The sequence below is a fragment of the Talpa occidentalis genome, unplaced genomic scaffold, assembly GCF_014898055.3.
Source record: "Talpa occidentalis isolate TD23 unplaced genomic scaffold, MPIMG_talOcc4v2.1 talOcc4.5, whole genome shotgun sequence".
Taxonomy (NCBI): Eukaryota; Metazoa; Chordata; class Mammalia; order Eulipotyphla; family Talpidae; genus Talpa; species Talpa occidentalis.
The window spans coordinates 66,808,618-66,827,818 of NW_023604861.1; the positions used below are offsets into that span (position 1 = coordinate 66,808,618).

Genomic DNA, 19,201 nt, shown 5'->3' on the forward strand with positions numbered 1-19,201 from the left:
GGCGGGTAAGCGCAGCACTATGAACCTGTTCGAGGCCTCTGCAGCATGGGTTCGATCCCCAGCCAGCCAGGGAAACCACATGGTGCAGCAGACCTCTCTTGTCTTGCCCGTTGCTCCCCTCACAATGTATTTCGGTCAGTCTGCCTGTTCTGTTCCCTGCTCTGTCTCTGGTGAATCCTCTTACCCTCCTGCACATCTGACCTGTACCTTGGTTCTTGTATGCACGGGTAAATAAATCTTTAAAAAAAAAAAATCATGAAAAGAATACAAGGAAACCTATCATTTCATGGAGATTAAATTTCACACTACTGGAAGACCATTGGATTAATGAGGAGATCAAATGCCTTCATCATTAATGGGTATTGTGCTTTATCAAATGCTTTCTCAGCATCTATTTATATGATCATCTGGTTTTTATCTTTCTTTTTGTTAATGTGGTAAATTATGTTGACTGATTTTTGGATGTTGAACCATCCATTTTTCCCTAGGGTAAATACCACTTGGTCATGATGTATGATCCTTTTCTTTAAAAAAAGTTATTTCTTTATGCATACAAAAGTAGGCCAGAGGTGTGGAGGGTGAGAGAATTCACCAGAGACAGAGTGGAGAGCGTAGCAGGCAGAATGACTGAAATGCACTGCTGAAGGGAGCAGCAGGCAAGACAGGAGAGGTCTGCTGCACCATGTGGGTTAGCTCCTTGGCAGGCTGGGGATTGACCTTGTGCTGTAGTGGTGGGCAGTAGATTGATAGTGCTGTGTCTTTAACCCCTGTGCCACCAGGGAGGCCCCTGTATGATCCTTTTTGATGAATTGTTGGATTCTGTTTGCTAAGATTTTATTGAGGAATTTTGCATTTGTGTTCATTAGGGATATTGGTCTGTAGTTTTCTCTTTTGTGTTGTCTTTGTTTTTGGTATTAGTGTAATGTTGAACTCATAAAATGAGTTTGGTAGTTTGCCTTCTTTCTCCAATATTTGAAAGAGTTTTTGTAAAATAGGCATTCTTCTTTGAACATTTGGTAGAATTCATTTGTGAAGACACCTGCTCCTCAGTTTTTGTTTTAGGAAGGGTTTTGATCACTATTTCAATTTCACTGCTTGTAATTGGTTTAAGTTTTCTATTTCTTCTTTGTTCAAATTTGGGTGATTGCATAGTTGTAATAATTTGTCCATCTCTTCTAGATTATTGAACTTGTTTGCATATGTGTTCACAGTAATCTCTATCCTCTAGATTTCTGCTGTGTCTGTTGTAATTTCTCTTCTTTCATTTGTAGTCCTACTTATTTGTTTTTTTTCCCTTCATGAGCTTTATTAGATTTTGTCTATAATATCTATTTTTATTGGTTTCATTGATATTTTGTGCTGTCTTTTTTTATTTCTGTTTCATTTATTTCTGTTTTAATTTTTATTTTTCCTTTCTTTTTCTGACTTTTGGATTTTTTTGTTTTTCTTTTTCTAGTTCCTCAATAGGGGAGATTAAGTTGTTTCTTTGGATTATTTCTTGTTTCTTGATATAGGCCTGTATTGCTATATACTTTCTTCTTAATACTGCTTTTGCTGAGTCCCATACATTCTGGAATGTTATGTCATTTTGTCATTTGTCTTGAGGTTTTTTTTTTTTTTATTTCTTCTTTTATTTCCTCATTAACCCAGTGGTCTCAGTAACATGTTTTTCAGTCTCCATGTAATGGATAATCTCCTTGCTTTATTTTCATAGGTGATTTCTACTTTGATGCCTTTATGATGTGAGAAAATTTCAATCTTCATGAATTTGTTGATGTTCTTCTTGTGACCTAATATGTGGTCGATCCTGGAGAATGATCCATGATTAGTTGAGAAAAATGTGTATTCAGATTTTGGCGGGAAGATGGGGTCTGCAGTAATCTACAGATGTCTCTTAGGTCCATGAGGTCTATAGCTTCATTTAGAACTATTGTGACCTGTGCCTGTTGTAATTTCTCTTCTTTCATTTATAGTCCTACGTATTTGGGATTTCTGCCTGTTTTTCTTCATTAGCTTTGCAAGATTTTGTCTTATTTATTTTTTAATTTCTGCTTAATTTCTATCCTGTTGATCTGTCCGTTGGTGAGAGCGGGGTGTTGAAGTCTCCTACCACATATGTATTTTATCCAACGTGTTTTGAGAGCTGATAATAATTGTATAATGTATTTTGGTGCATCTCATTTGTTGAGTATATATTGATGAGTGTTATGTCTTTTTTAGTGTATTGCCCCCTTGTTCATTATATAGTGTTATTCACTGTTTCTTGTCACCTTTTTTGTTTGAAGTCTGTTTTATTTGCTATCAATATGGCTACCCCTGCCTTCTTTGGGGGACCATTTGCTTGTAGAATTGTTTTCCAACCCTTTACTCTGCTTATCTTTAGAGCTTAAGTATGTTTTCTGGAGGCAGCAGGAGTTTGGTTTCTGTTTTTTCATCCAACATGCTACTCTGTTCATTTAGACGTTATACCTTCTTGTAATATTTCTTGGAGTTGGGGGGGAGGGTTAGTAGTAGCGAATTCCTGAAGATTTTGTTTGTTTGAGAAGTTCCTTATTTTTTCCCTCATATAGGAAGGAGAGCTTGGTAGGATAAAGTATTCCTTGCTTGAATAGTTTTTTAATCTTGCTCATAGTGTTTCTTCAGAGAAATCTGATATTACCCTAACTGGTTTTTCTTTATAAGTTACCTTTTTCTTACCCCTTGTCAACCTCATTAGTTTTCCTTTATCTTAGACTCTTTGAAACTTTACTACTATGTGTCTTACTACTCTTTTCCTTTCTAGTATGATAACTTGGCATCCTTCTAGCTTCACGTATGTCTACTTTCATTTCCTTCTGAAAGGTTGGAAAGTTTTCTTCAATTATTTTTATCAAATAGCTTTTCAGCTCCTTTGTCTCTCTCTTTTCCTTCTGGGATTCCTATGACTCATATATTTCCTTTTCTCATGGCAGCTGAAATTCTCAAAGTGTTGCTTCATTCTTCTTCCTTTGTATCTTTCTTTTGTTTTCTTTCTCGATTATTTTCATATCTGTACCTTTTAAAAAAATATTTAGTCATTTATGTATATAAGATCTGAGGTAAAAGCCAGAGGTGTGTGTGCAGGGTGGGTGGGGAGGCTTCACCAGATACAGAGTGGGGAACAGAACAGGCAGATTGACTGAAATACACTGCTGAGGGGAGCAGCGGGCAAGCCAGGAGAGATCTGCTGCACCATGTGGGTAGCTCCCTAGCCGGAGATCGAACCCGTGCTGCAGTAGCTGCAGAGAGCTTCATAGGTTGCGTCTTATTACCCTTGCACCACCAAGGGGGCTCCCATATCTGTATCTTTGAGACTACTGACTCATTCTTCTTTATTATTTACTCTATTCCCATGGTTTTTCTCAAATATTTTACCTCCCCTATTGCTCTTTTTTACATCCTGCAGTTCCTTTGTTTTCTTAAAGTTTCCATCTTGCTCTTCCGTACACTATGTTTCTTATAACATTCTTTTCATTTTCTGTTCTATCTAATGTATCTCTGATTTGTTTTTCTTTTGTGTGTGAGACTGTGTGTGTATGTGTGTGTGTGTTGTTCAAGCTCTTTGACTTTCTTAATTATGGCAATTTTGCATTTTTTTTAAATTTATTTTTAAGATTTATTTATTTATTTATTTATACAAGCACTGCGTACAGTCAGAAGCGCGGGAGGGTGAGAGAATTCACCAGAGCCAGAGCAGGGAGCAGAGCAGGCAGAAGGACCGAAGTACACTGCTGAGGGGAGCAGCGGGCGGCAGGAGAGGTCTGCGCGCCATGTGGGGCCCTCCTCCGGTGGCCGGGGAGCAGCCAGGGATCGAACCAGCACCTCAGAGGCTGCGGGCAGCTTCCCAACCCAGCGCTCAACCGCTGCGCCACCAGGGAGGCCCAATTTTGCATTCTGCATCTGAGAGAATGAATAATTTTTCTGTGTCAGTGTTGTTGTATTCTGGAGGATGATTTTCTCACTGTGGTATATTGTTCCCCTCAGGGCTTATTTGGCCTTTTGTATTAATCCTTCTTCCCATTGTTTTCTTTAGGTTTGCTTAGCTACAGTTGGGTGTTTTCTCCCCCACTCCTCTGGGTGTTTACTTGATGATGGGTACAGCTACTGGGGTCTTATAGAATCTGCATTGGTTCTAGAGCCTCCCACAAAGCACTCCAGGGCCTTGTTCTAGTGGCTGGGAGGGCTCAGGGAATGCTGGGTCAAGAGGTTGTGTTTCTAGGACCTTGTCTCACATGGGACCAGTGTCTCAGGGTCTGTTTCTGGTGGCTCAGAGGGCAGAGTGTTACTTAAGTTTCCTGATATCTAAGGAGGCCCGATGTGGCTAAGCACCACCTGGAATGAACTTCCCATGTGACTGGGGCCCCATGGTGAATAGCAGTTCCTTCAAGGTCACAGTTCAGACTTCTGTCTTCTCCTGAGGAGCTGGTGGGTGGGCCTGGAGTCAGGAGTGCTTATTGGGAGGTAACTGAGCACACCACATATAGAACAAGGCCCTCCAGGGCCCAGGTTGAATGGTGCTGGTGGCTAAGTGTTGAGTGGGATACATTTGGGAGAAGCTTTTTATTTATTTTTTTAAAGATATACCTTATTTTTTATTTATTTATGCATACAAGAGCTGGAGTGTAGGCCAGAGGTGGAGGGGATGGGGGGCAGCGAGAAGATTCACCGAGACAGACCAGGGAGCAGAACAGGCAGATCTACTGAAATACACTGCTGAGGGGAGCAGCGGATGATATAGGAGAGGTCTGCTCTGCCATGGTGGCTAGCTTACTGGCTGGAGATCGAACTTGTGCTGCAGTAGCTGCTGATAGTGTCATAGTGCTGAGACTTAACTCCTTGGACCATTCTTACAGGATCATACAGGAGTTTATTTGAATGCCACATCCCATCACAACTGAAAGCTAACATAATAGAATTTGTGTTAGATTAATTTGGGAGAAAAAATACAAGAGCCAAATGTACACATAATCCAGAGCCTCCTTTACTATAGGGGATTCCAAGCTGTTCATACAAGGCCTTCATGAGAGTTACAAGTTGTAGGGGGCACCCATGCAAATGGGTTTCTGGGCTCTCTTTTTTGTTTACAAAATAACTTCACTTTAATCTAGTTTATATATTACATTTCCAGAAAGTATTTTGCTTGAACAACAATTTCTAAGATTTTGAAGATATAAAGCAGCTCTTTATGTTTAAAGTAACTTGACTGCTCCTTTTGTTACTTATGGAGAAGGTAGGAAGAATACTTAAGCAGTGGGTAGCCTGATCACAGTCTAGGAAATTCAAAATTCAAATACAAAAGAAAGGATGCATTTGGAGAAATACAGGCCAGAAAAGAATAATATCGAGTCCCTTTGTGACAGGTCTCATTCTAGACAAATTTGTTTAAAGATGATGTGAGAGTAGTTCAGAGGCTGGTGACTTGCCCAGAGCCATCAGCAGCAAGATTATTATTATTATTCTGAGGCATAGGTACTTTCTGATTCTGCTTGCATGACATTTACTAATGTGAAACAGTGCTAAGACAGGGCTATAGTTGGGACTATAGCATGACGAAGGACAATGCCAAAGTAGAGAACAAGTCTATGGGTTTTCACCCATTTGCACAATTGCAAGACTACTCAGGGTCAGGGAACACCACCAATGGGATTTATTTAACAAGCAGGGGAATCAAAGACTTTTTAATGCCACAAGTGGCTGGTTATCTATCTCACCCCAGAAAGTGTCCGCAGTGTCCAGGAGTCCCAAACAAGAGACTGCTCATTCCAGATGGCACTGTCCCATCAATGAGGTCCAGAAGCTCATGGTACACCAGTAAGCAGTAGGCCAGGATACAACTCACAGTGGCAGATATAGGTGCTCACAGATGGGGTCACTGAGATGACACTGCAGCAGCCCACAGCAACAGTCTGAAGGCTAAGGTGGACAGCATTAGTTGAGGTGGACAGCAGTGAAGGCAACAGCGCCAGGAGGTGGTGCTGAATGATCATAAGCAGTGGACAGTTCTCAGAGGTGATCCTTTGCAGTGTCTACAAACCACTGGTCATAACTGAGTGCTGGACAGCACTGTTCTGTAGTGCAGGTCACCACGAGTCACCAGGAGGCAGTGACAGAGACACCAGTGTTAACAGCTCTTTGAGTTGTTGGCTACACCACCAACAAAAAACTTTAAAGTGCTCCTTCAACTCAGTATATTTGGGTTTCTGTGTCTCTACTAACCCTGGTGCTGACAACTCTTTGTAGGAGCCCTGCACAACACCCTCCCACCTCCATGAGCATCAGCCCCTTTGTCTACCCAGCCCTGCATTTCAATCCAGCCAGAGGAAGAAATGACACCTGAGTTCCTGCCTGACCTTGGGCTTAGGTGATGCCCTGGTTGGGCCAGTCTGACTATTGACTCCAGTCCCACCCTGCCCTGTTAAGGAGACTGAACACAAGTTTTCCACCCCTGTAGCACATCAGCCTTTACCTCCTTTCTAAGACAATCTCAATATGGTACTTTCAATAGGGTCCCCATATGATTTCCTGGGTCTCAGACCTGTGTTGTAGTTGTCCAACCCCAAAGGTCCCTTAAATGAGGACATACACTATAGCCCTGCAGCCATCTCTGGAGTGAGGATAATAACTTTTTCCTCACTCCCACAAGGTTTCCAACAAGAAACCTTGTTTTCACCTTGATAGCTTTTCTCCTTGCCACAGCTGCCCATTCCTAGGGGGTGGGCCCAGTTCTAGTATCTTCTCTGTTTGCATGGTTTTCACCAGGAAGTTCAGGCTTATGGATTTTGCCTGTGACAGGTACCAGGGAGGAGCTGGGGAAGATGACTGAATAAATACTACCCCCCCCTAAAGTCCCGAGGCCACACACACAGGAGGGTTGATGGGGGAAGAGATACTAGGTGAAGAAGTAAGGCTTGAGCATCCTGCTGGTCGGGAGGAAGGAACCTCTTAATTTACAAACTTGGGTCTTCAGAGGGAACTCTGCAAAGTAGACATTATCACACTCCTCTTTGGTGTCTCACTGCCTGTGTCACTGTCATATGTAATAACCAATGTGTACTGGAAGATTCCAGGAATTGTCGACACATTTGGTGCCATGTACCATGTGCTGGACATGTCACTGTTCCCGCTGGTCTTCACAAGGAAGGGCTGTCAGTGCTTCTTTCCTCTTCTGTAGATGAGTAAAAGCTGACCCCGGCTCACATAACTGTATCAGTCAGAAGCAGAGGGCTGAACCGCACCCAGTTGGTCCTACAGACACACTCTTTTGCCAGCCCTCCTTGCTGTACAGAACCAGAACAGCAGATCCACTCTCTGAGCCCCATGTTGCCAGCTGGTTACCCTATTCTCAGTTCTTTTTATGCCATTTTTATCTTCCCTGGAAGTTGGGGTGTCATTCTGTGATTACCCCAATAGTCACCTCATGCCAGGCCTGAAAAGGCCCTCAGAATAGGCTCCAGGGTTTGCATCATGGCTGTCTCTAAGGCTCAGGCCACATGGGCTGAAACTGGTTTGTAGGACCCCAGGCTTGACCTCCCCTGGAGGATCACTTGGGGCAGACTGTGCTGGTGGCATAATGAGCCAAGAAAGGGTGCCACAGGATGGTGGCCCTCATGGCTCTGTCTTCAGAGCTGTAACACAGGCTCTGCCAGTTATGGCTTCAGAATTAGCAGCTATAACCCTAGTGGTCTGGACCTGGAGGCAGCAAAAACACCTTCCTCATTGGTAGGGTTTTCCATCTCCTGTCTCCCAGGTAGCAGTCATATTCCACAAATGCTCCAAGTCAGCTGACCCAGGAGGCTGCTGTTTATCCAGACTGAAGAAAGCCCCTTTCCATACACTGTTCACAGGCTAAAAGGGTCAGAATTCCTCTGATTTCTTTTCAAAAGTGTTTCCCATCTTGTTTAGAAACATTCCATTATTTCTGAGCTGTCAGACAAGCATATCTGTTTCCTTGGCTATCTTATGTCTAATTTTATATTGTAAACTAACTATACCTAACCTTCTGATGAATAAACATCATGCAGAATTTGTGACTGTCTATGCAAGAGGATACATACTTACCTGGAAGCATTTCTGTGAGCAGCACACAATGGGCTTGCAAGATGGCTTCCCCCACTTAGTGCTCCTTTCTCTCACAGGGCCCAGACACACAGACCTCTCACCTGCTCACTCACCTCAGAGCAAATCCCTGTGAAGCCAGGAGAATGTCTAGCCACCAGGTGGTACAAGATCACATCCTCGGGGGTCTCAGTGCCCAACCCCAGACAACATCTCAACACAGAATTCTTCCTGAGAACTGTGAGCCTGTGAGTCTAGAAATCTGAATTTCCCATTTCATTACCTAAGTATTATTTATACAAAATCCTTAGGCACATGGAGGAATTCCAACCATCCAGTCCTCTTTTTCTCCCCCTTGAGTCAATGGAATCTGGTTTTCCAAAGGAGGTCACAGGATCCAGGACAGTGGCTGGGGGCTTCCCTGAGAACTCCCCAGCAACCACCATTTACCATACTTGGGCCTGCTGACTTGCTACCCTGGATGCCCACCCGTTCCTCTCATCTGCCCATCTGTAGCGGCAGGAAGCACAGGGCAGGTTTTCTATGATTCTATGCAGAGGGTAAAGGAGGAGTCCTGGAGCCCTCTGTGGCTTTTGCAGGCTTTATTTGACATTTTACCAGGTACACGGCAGGCAAGGGTGCTGGGGGGGCCGGGAGGCTGGCAGGCCTCCAACCCCCAGAGAGTCTTCCCTCTTTCTGGACTCTCCGGCCTTCTCTTGTGGCCTTGTTTGCTCTCTTCTCATGGTTCTGCTGTTCTGCTCTCTCTCGCTCTCTGCTGGCGCCCCTGCGACACTGCCCTTATAAGTCCAGTCTCAGCCCAGGTGTACCCACCTATGTATGCCCACACCCCATTCTAGGTGCCCGCCATCAGGCATGCATTCAGGACTGCAGGAATCCATCATCAATCCTAATGGCGGAAAGGCAGAAAGCCTGACACTTTGCTTACCCTACACCATCTTTAGTACAGAGTGGTTGGCAGGGTCAGCATCAGGTGGCCTCACTCGGACTCCTTCAGGAGAGACATACAGGGAAAGCAGGCCAGGGGATGCTCACATCCTCAAAAAAAACCACCAGACTGCTCAGCTGTTTTCTACTTATCTAGGGTTCCGGGACAGCTATCAATGAAATGATAACTAGCCAAATGTGATTATATATTACTAGATGCTTGTCTGTTCTTTTTAAAAGGGGGTTTAAATATTGCATTTTCAGGCCAAAAGAGACCCTGGAGACTGGTGCAGTCTCCCCAAGGACCAGCCCAGCCCAGCTGGTGCTGAACTGTGACAAAACTGAGCAAGGCCCCTTCTACCCTACTGCTCTCAGTGCTTGGGTTGTTCTTGAAGAATAGGAAGAACATATAGGTCAGTGTAGGGTAAATGATTGTCAGGCTTTTCTGCCCTCCTGCCATGAGGAGTGATGATGGATCCCTGAGGTCCTGAATGCATGCCTGATGGCGGACACCTGGAGTAGGGTGTGGGCATACATAGGTAGGTACATGTGGGCTGAGATGGGGATTACAGAGGCGGTGTCCTGGAATGGAACCAGCAGGAGGAGAACAAGTGAGAGAGCAGAACGGAACCAGCAGAAGAGAGAGAGTGAGACCATGAGAGAATGCCAGAGAGCCTAGGAAAGAGTGAAGAGTTGCCCAGGGCTGGGAGTCCTGCCAGCTTTCTGCCCCCACCCACCCAGCACCCCTGCCTGCTGTGTACCTGGTACAATGGCAATTAAAGCCTGAAAAACCACTGAGGGCTCCAGGACTCTCTCCTTTACCCATCTGCATGGGATTATGTGCCTTCCTGTGCCTTCCTGCCACTACAGTCAGTGATTCAGGAAATATAAGTTTGAGTGAATGGAACAGAAATACATTTGCACTGGAACCAAAAGCACCTTCTGTGAAAAAGCATTTTGTAAATTCCAGCAAAGTTCAGTGGGAAATTTTGAGTCAATATTCAGATCTTCCTTGATTTATGATGGGGTTAGATCCAAATAAATCAATTGTAAGTTGAAACATTGTTAAGAGAAATCATCGTAAGTCAGAGACTCATACAAAAAGCATTGGCATCCACACCCCATACACCTATTGGTTGTTCCCCCTGTGATTGTGTGGCTGGCTGGGAACTCATTTTGCTGCTGCTGCTGCCCAACACCACAAGAGAAAATTATACCAAATATTGCCAGCCCAGAAAACATCAAAATTCAAAATTTGAAGTACAATTTCTATGGAATACGTACCACATTTGTACCATTATAAAAATCAGAAGTCAAATCATTGTATATTGGGACGATGTGTATGCAGATTTCCTGTTCATACAATTTTCCTGGCAATTGTTAACCATGAAAATGTCCATCAGAAATCACATAGTGATGGTTCTTGAAACAGAACCCTGCTCTTGGAATTGAGAGGCTATTGATGCAATATGTATTTGTGGAGCTGATATGCCAGAGGTGGTAGAAGGGTCTGAATCTTAGCTCGGCTGATTGTGGTTGACTCACCACAAGTTAACTCACCTGCTTAAGCCTCACTTTTCCATTGACAAAATGGCAATGACAAGAGTACTCAAGTGTAGGATGCTGATAAAATGATTTGAGATCATAGTGTACAGTACTTAATGCTCAATTAATGATAGTTAAGACCATGTGTAAATGTGAAAGGGAAATAGTAGCTCATGTTCCACTCCCTTGAGAGGTTTACTGCTTAGAAGACTTGTATGCAAACAGCCTATGTTCAAGGATTAGAAACAGATGCATGTGATCAAATCAAGTAGCACAATTGCCTACATTTCGTTATCCATGTAGAGGCCAGTGATATAAGGGCGTAGAGGCCAGTGATATAAGGGCAGCTACCAGAGGGTGCGTGACCACAGAAGAGGCAAGACCACAAGAGAATGCTAGAGAAAGGCCAGAGGCAAAGTGTGAAGATTTGTGAGGCAGGTTGCCTGCCTGCCTCCCAGACCCCCAGCCCGACCCGTGCCTACCTCCTTGCATGCCAGACACCCTACATAGTGTACCTGGCTCCCTGAGAGGACATTAAAGCCTGAAAACTCCATTGAGAGCTCTGAGATTCTCCCTTGTCCATCTGCCCGAATTAATAGTGAACCTGCCCTGTGATTGCTGGCACAATACCTCCCTAGCCTGCCTCTTCCACACTCTCATGCCTGACATATTACTTTTACTATAGAGGGACACAGATGTAGCACCAGTTTTCATAGTTGGAGACTTGAGTTTGAGTCCTGGTATTCCACTGAGCATGTGACCTGGGGTGATTCACTGAACCTGGACTGTTCATTTAATGAGAATAAGGGCACTTTTCACTCAGACTGGGGGAAGCAGGGACCTCACGGTCCTCCCCAGCCACCACCCATGTTGTGTTATTTAATCCTATACAAGTTCATTTTAATTTTTGCAGAAGACTGAAACAGTTTTTGCTAATCTTCCTTCCAACTGAAGTATATACATGATCATCTAAGAATGTGGGTATGCATCTCAGCTAAGTTACAGCTTAGTTCAAGGAGCCTACTTGTTTCAGGTTGGTGGGGGGTGGGAGTGTGAATCCGTGAATCTCCTCCTCCACATGTTCCAGAGAACAGGTCCCGCTGGTGCCTGCACCCTGAGGGCTGGAGAGACAGCCTTGAGTATGCTGATCTGGGACATCAGCACCAGACACTCCTGGCTGACAGGGACATGGATAATTACTGACATGGAATGTTCTCACAAGAAAGGAGTCCTCTGTAGTAAGTCACCCTTCTCTTCCAGGCAAAGGAGACCCTGGAGAGAGCTAGAGATCCCTCAGCCTGTGTCTCTATTCTCACTGCCTGGTGTTTGCTTGGGGGGCTGGATGACATCCCCAGTCCCCTCATAAACCCAACACCCTGATGAAATCCCAGAACCCCCTCAACACACACTGAGATGGTGGGTGAGTGAGCTGGGCTAACTAGCAGTGATGTAAGAGTGACATCTGCCTTCTCATTCTTGGCTTGGGCCCCAGCCTTGATGCTCCCCCCATCCAGACATAAGGCCTCTCCAGACACGAGCCCTCTGTTCATTTTTATTTAGATTCAAAAACAGGCATCATAGTTTGTCATCACTGTCAATTCCTCCAAAATCACACGCTGACATTTGTGTACAACAAAAACATTGGTGTGTGTGAATGTGTGTGTGTGTGTGTGAACTGTGCAAAGTAACAACTTCTCAACCAGTCAGCTGAGCTTTTTTGGGGTACAGGAGTCTGGTGCTTGCACTGTTGGCAAGTCCTCCACTCACTCCCCCTGCCATGCCTGCAGCCCTGTGGTGGTCCTGAGATCCCTGTCACCATGGTGTTCACTGGCCTCACTCAGATGTGTCTGTTGACCTCACCACACTCCTCAAAGTCACACTGGCCACCAAATTCTACTACACAACAAATACTTGTAAGTCACTGGGTCTGAATGGAAGGTGAGCATTTCCAATAAGATATTCCATCTTGATAGCCAAAGCAAGTTTGTCTTTTGAGGCAAGACAGCCAGAAGAAAGGGTCTAATTCTGCTCCTGCTCTTGCCTTCCAGTTAACTGGTGATGAAGGCTGCTAGGTCTCACTGACTGGGTTTGAAAACACTCAGACCAAATAAATCACAGGGGCCAATCAGCACTTCCCTGCTCTCTTGGAACCTGGCCTGAGATGGAGCACTGGCATCTTGCCTTTCCAAGAATGTGCTATTGCCACTGGGGCACTGAGGTCTGGCACAAACAACTGGATGCCTGCCCTACTTCTCTGCTTGAAGGGTGGTGGTGGGGGGTGTCAGTTCTGATGCTGCCTTCTCCACAGTCACTAGACTAACCAGCAATTCCTACCCACCAGGAGCGCCTTAGGTGGTGCCGGGAGAGGAAAGAATGTCCCAGTTAGTCTATTCCGTTGCTTAGTAACTTCCTTAATTAAAAAAAAAAAAAGACATTCCCTATTATCTGGGAATTTGAATTAATTCTGGTTTCACTTCATGAGAAACATAAATCTCATGAAATGTGTTAATCTATTATTTTTGGTGATAACATGATTTTAAACATTCATGGGATTTTATGTTCAGGGTAGACACCTAATTTGGCAACAAATAGCAAATGGATACCTCCTGGTTATTGTTGACATAGTACACAAGGTTCCCAAGTTTAAGTTGTATTTTAAAAAAATTGATTCAGAACAAATTTCTCAAGAATGTTAACTCTATTATTTGTAAAGATGAAAAGAGCCTTTCTCTAGGCAACAGCTCACCAGTGTGATAGCCACCTGGCAGCAACAGTCAAGTCCCATCCCAGAATAGAAACTCTGAAAATAACTATGGAAAGCATGACTCTAGGCAAGAGAAATATGTTTCTGGGTTTTGCTGCATTCTTAAAAACCAGGGAGATCCTATGTTACCAAAGGAGAATTTATTTAGCCTAACTTAAACCAGAGTGGTCTCTGTAAAAATACAGAGAGGCTGGATGAATTATGGCTTTGAGTTGATAAGGAGGTTTTCCTAAGGGGTGACTCCTGAGAATAAGACCACCTCATGACAAGATGTTTGCAGGGAGTGAAGAGCAGGACTCAGGAATAGGTTTCTGTGACTCCACCTTGCAACAGTCCCAGCATCAAAACCCCCTTCCTCTCTCTCCCTGTCAGGCTGCCCTTATCCTGTCAGTCAGCAGCCACACCTGCAACCCCTACTCTCGTGATTCCTCTTGTCTCTAGACCAGGGCTTGTGTTGTCTGCAGGGGGAGCAGTTCTTTATTTATTTTTAATAAGGTGGTAAATCTGAATTGTGATAAAAACTTCATATTTCCATAGGTAGAAATAACATTTTCTCCATAGGGTTATTCTCTCTACAGCACTTAATGAAAAACTCTGCCTTCTTGGGCTGCAGTCCATACTCATGTTCATTTTTACTGCAGTTTTAGTGACACAACAGGCAGTTTTAGTGACCTTTCTTCAAAATGTCTCCAGTTCCTGAATAATAATTATCATTGCCCAGACAGAGCAAGGGACTTTGGTAATGGTATAAAGAAACTGGCTTTTTCCAAATCTGCCCTCCAACCACATAAATGAACCCTCTTCATCCCATGAGGCAGCAACCAACACTGATGTTGGAAAGGCGTGCTGTTCAGAGCTCTCCAAAATTCACATGGCAAACATAAATATTCTGCCCATTTGATGTCACCTGGGAATTTTTTTTCAAGCTCAAGCAAGTCATTACCATTTTTGCAAAAAGGCAGCACCAGATGTATGAAAAATAGGCAATGTATGACCTATTAGAAATATATAGTCTAACAGTATTACATTACAAAGATGTAAGAAAGAAACAATGCAGAGGGACAGTGCTGGTGGAATAAAATGTGTTGCTTATAATACCCGCAGAAGACAAGGCTGAATGGGGTCTGCTGTAGTTCCCAAGGGGCTTTCCAGACTTTGGAACCCCGGGCCACAGACATTCTTGCTAAGTGGCCAGGTGGTGGGTGACTGAGGTATATAGAGAGGTGACAGAGCAACATGGACCCCAACGGAGCCCAGGGCAGCCACCAGAGACCTTCAAACGCTTTAGGTCCCTTTCCCTACCCAACCCCAAAACGCTTCTGAACTCCCGAAGCTTCAGATGGCCAATGAGGCAGCTGCTGTAGAGACAAAGTAGAAACCAACTGACGCCAGCCTGTTCTCTTTCCAAAGGTTTCTCTTTACAGTTTACACAGAGGGAGGCATTTCATTGAGAAACAATCCCAGGGTATGCTCTCTGCTGGGAGTTGTGGTGAAGGCCGGCCCTGTCTACCTGGGCCCCCACACCATCTGGGATGTCCCCCTCCAGGTGCCTTGGGAGGATGTGACCTGGGGTGTGACCTGAGGGTCTGGGACCCTCACTGGCCTTCGGCCCTGTTCCTGTGCCTTGGGGCTTCCTGGGGAGGTCTTTGTCCCGGAGAGTGGCTATGGTGAGCTCAACCTCAGAAGCTCTCCACGAAGCTGCCCGGGAAGAGGCCAGTGCGGCCAGTCCGCTGCAGGGTTCCCTTGTACCAGCCATCCTCGCGCTTCTTGTGCACGAATACGATGTCACCTTCCTTCAGCTCGATCTCTGCCTCGCTCTGGGGTGGGTATGAAACCACCACACGATATCTGGGGGACAGACAGCACAGTGGGTGAGCCTGACCTGGCAGCCTCTGCGTCCCAAAGCCCAGGGCACAGACTGGACCCTGCTAGGACTTGATCTTCCCTCTTCATTTTTTTTTACCCCCTTTGGTCTAAGTTATTATAAATTGGAACTGCTTTCTACACTTGAAAATTTTTCTACATATCTTTAATTTTTGGCAAATTTAATTACTCTAAAATGTTTTCATTTTAATGGAAATTTGAAAATCTTCCCCTGTGGTATCCTTTTGGACATCTGTGAAACCGGACTGCTTGCCTGAGACATAGCCCCTTTGCCTTCTATCCTTCTTTCCACCCACCTCAATAGTGGACATTTCGGCCCTGGGGCAGGTGTTGGGAGCATCCAGGATACCAGCTTTGTCCTGGAGACCTGACCCTGCTCTTGCTGGCCTTATCTCCTTCATGTCGGTTTCCATCTCCAGAAGAGGCAGGACAGAGGAAAGATTTCAGGTGGCTGCTCCGGGACATGTTTGAAGGTCCTTTGAGCAGTATTGGTAAAATGGTCACTTTTTTTTTAATATGCTACAAAATTACAAGCTGTGTGGCCTTGAATCTGAGCCAGCTGAGGTTCTATCATTAATAATGCCTACGTGTCACACATTATCATTCTTGCCTCCCTGCGGTTGCTGAGGTCTTTGTAGAGTCCCTTTTTCACATCCACATGACATTCAATCCAACCACAGGCCTGAATCTGCCTAAGGGGGCCTGTGCCTCTGACTAACCAGAGACCCTACAGGCACCCTCTGCTGAGGCAGGTCCAGCACACGGTGGTGCTGCCCAGGTACTTTCCAGATCTGAGAAAAGGGCCCATCACTCTGGCTGACATCTTGCCAAGAAGCCAGTGCCCCGGGGTTAGCGCAGGGCAGGTCTGCTACTACCCCATATCCTGTACCTATCTGTGGAGCAACAGGGGACACCTAAGGCTAAAAGGAAGGTGTGCTTGCTCTGAGCACCTCCTAAAATAGCACCAAGGGCAGACTAGTCCTTGACCTGGTGCTGATACCCCACCCTATGGCTCCCAACTTCCCTGTCTGAGAGGAGGTACTCTGTTCCTGACCTTCTGCTTGACTGTGCTTTCTGCTGTTCCCTCTAGGCACTCACAGGGCCATGTGAGCTCCAACATCTGACTGGGTCATCCACCCTCAATCCTTCCAGTGGGTGACAATTGTGCAAGAATTTAAAGACACGATTACCTCTCCCCCCTATACCCCCCCAACCTGCCCACATCTCCAGGAGTGTGAGGAGCTCCAGTATTCCTCAGACAGGTTGGCTGGGGGACCCTCCTGAGAACAATGGGAAAACAGGAGGGTTGAGTGGGGAAAGCAGTGTGAAGGATGACTGTCCTGCAGCTCCTTGCTTGGAACCAAGGCTGGCCCCAGGCTGATAGTTCTAGGCTGTTCCAGCTCCTAGGCTGTTCCTGCCCACAAGCCTGCCTGACCTGCAGGGTACTGTCCCTCTTCTGGAGGCACACACACCTCAAGGTGCATCTATGAGTCTGGAGTTAACTAGCTTGTGTACTTCCCCCTCTGTCTTCTTCCTGACCTTGACAGAAATCATCTCTCTCTGGGCCCTCCTGTCCTTCCCTTTAGAAGAGGAAGTGAAGTGCTTGGGCGATGGTAGTGGCATCAGGTGGCTGAGGTCTGACTTGGCCTGGAGGAGCCCCTGAGAAGACATACCCAGCTGTTCCCCTCTTCTCTGAAAGTGGCCCTGGCCCACTGGCTGGGGGGAAGGGGAGTGGGAGAAACTTTGTCCTGTGTTCTCAGGCTGCTGGCCTGCTGTGAGTACTTGTTCCCTCCCCTGTCAGTCACAGACACACAGATGGCCCCTGATGTCACATCTAGGCATCCCGGGGGTCCTGTCATCCTGAGGATCCTCAAGTAGTTCTACATAGAGTCTTTAAGAAACCAGGATATCATAAAACAAAAGTGATCCCAACTCAGCAAGTGTGGACTGTTGACTTGAGGACCACCTGGTCAGATTCCTGGGCTCTATCCTGAACCTACTGATGTCATTCTAGGAGCTGGGGCCAATGAATGTGGATTTTCAACATTTAAGGGCAAATGTTTGTATGCTAATATCTGAAAATCTAAGGATGAGTGAAAATACAAAGATTTTATCCTTCTTCAGTCCTACCTGCTCACTGCACAGGAACTAGCTGGTTGGACTGGGACAGAGAAGCCATTGCTGGGGACAGCTAAGGTTGGCACTGGGGGTGGGGATGATGCACAGGTGAAGATCCAGGCTCAGTCCTGGGGAGCTCACAGCCCCCATTTTCTCTGGTCAGGTGAGAGCGGTGACAGAGAGGGAGGTGGCTCCTGAGGCTGACTTTGTGGTTGTACAGAGTCGCCTCCCTGAGGGCACATCTCATAATGAGGCATGTCGGGTGCCTGTGACCACACACACCAGCTGTCCCACCTGCGGCTTTCTTGAAGCCTTCCTTCCTCTCCACACAGCTGCCTTTTTATCTCTCTTCCCAAGGAAAAATGGCAGAGTGAGATAATTTCTCAGACTTTGAAGATATTTTTTGGCTTTTCTTCAACTGCAGATGTGAAACAAACGACTTGAAACATGTAATGTTAGATAAAAAGTAATTTAGTGCTTCTGAGAAATTCTGTGATTTAATGAGCCCAGAGGGATGATATGAGCTGACTGCATATGAGACAAGTGTTCACTATGTCTGTTACCATCATTCCAAGACACGGGGTTGCTCTCTCTGCTGTGTGGAGGTATCTGACACTCCCTCTTATAGACCCAAAGAGTTGGATGGACAGTCCATCCAACTACTGTCCTAGCTTCCCTATGTCATGATCAGGTGTCATAAATCAATGGGACCCTGCTCTGTGTAGAGTTAAGGGCAAGTCAACCACAGCTAATATTCAGATTGAAGTCCCAGGGAACCAAATTGCTCAAAATCAGAAGAATTTATTACCACTGAATATTGCAATTAGTTTTACATGTGAAATTGGAGGTACCTGGCCTCCTTTCTACAGCTGGGAGCCCTTCACAAGGTAGGCACTTCAGAGTGCTGGTTTCAGTACGGCTGTGGATCAGGAGTTCCCAGGCCAGTGGAATATCAGCATCACAGAGCAGTGATGCACTAGGAATTTGAAAATGAATTTTGGGCACTATATTCTATACCACATGTATTTAGTTGCCTACTGCAGCTGTAAATTATAATACATATTCTGTGGCATAATACAACAGTTCTTATCTCACAGTTCTGTAAGTCAGAAATCCAACATAGGCTCTCACTGCGCTAAAATCCAGGTGTTGGCAGGACTGTGCTCCTTCTGGAGGTTCTATGGGATATGAGTCTCCAATGGCTAGAAGCTTCCCAAAGTCCTTAGCTGGAGGCCTTTTCCTCCATCTTCAAAGACAGTAGCAGACTGAGACCTTCTCCTATCTTATCGCTATGAGCTGCTCTTCTGCCTCCCTCTTCCACTTAGAAGAGAAGCATATAATCCTGGTTATAGTCTTAATCTGCAACCTTTGTTGGTTGGTTCTTACAAATCTGCAGGTCTGCCTGTCTCCAGTGAGGTAGAGACATGCAGGGCTGACATGAGTTGACATGCATGGCTAAGAGCATGTAGCCAGGGTGAGGGATCCACAGCTTGGTCGTGCTTCCCTGGGTAACCTCCCACTTAGCTCTTTCTATAGCACCCTTCGACCTGAACTTCCCTCCTCTGAAGGCAGTTAGAAGAACAGTTTTGTTGTCTTCCCAAGTCCTCAGGAGAGAAAGAGTGGCTTTGCACAGTGGAGACATTAAAGAACAAGAACATGCAGCTCTCTCTCCTCTCCCGCATCCCAGGGTGAGAGCGGGTTCCTCTTCTTCTGCATATTGTTAGTTGAAACTTGAGTCTGACAGTCTCAGCTTGGCTTTCACCCATCACCCCCCCCCCACACACTTCATAATAATCATACAAAGTCAAGCGTGCCTTGCAAATAGCAAGGTATCTGGCAGGGTTTTGTGGCAGGGATCCTTGCCCCTGCAAG

At 45.5% G+C, this 19,201-nt stretch overlaps 1 protein-coding gene across 1 annotated transcript in view; it reads right to left on the bottom strand.

Annotated features, from left to right (window-relative positions):
* Window positions 1–9,774: 9,774 nt before the first annotated feature.
* SH3RF3 (SH3 domain containing ring finger 3) overlaps window positions 9,775–19,201 on the bottom strand; it is a 394,220-nt gene continuing 384,793 nt past the window's right edge. The window contains exon 10 of the mRNA XM_054701331.1: window positions 9,775–15,175. Coding sequence (XP_054557306.1) covers window positions 15,007–15,175 — 169 coding nt within the window. The 3' untranslated portion in view covers window positions 9,775–15,006. The remainder of the gene's footprint in view (window positions 15,176–19,201) is intronic.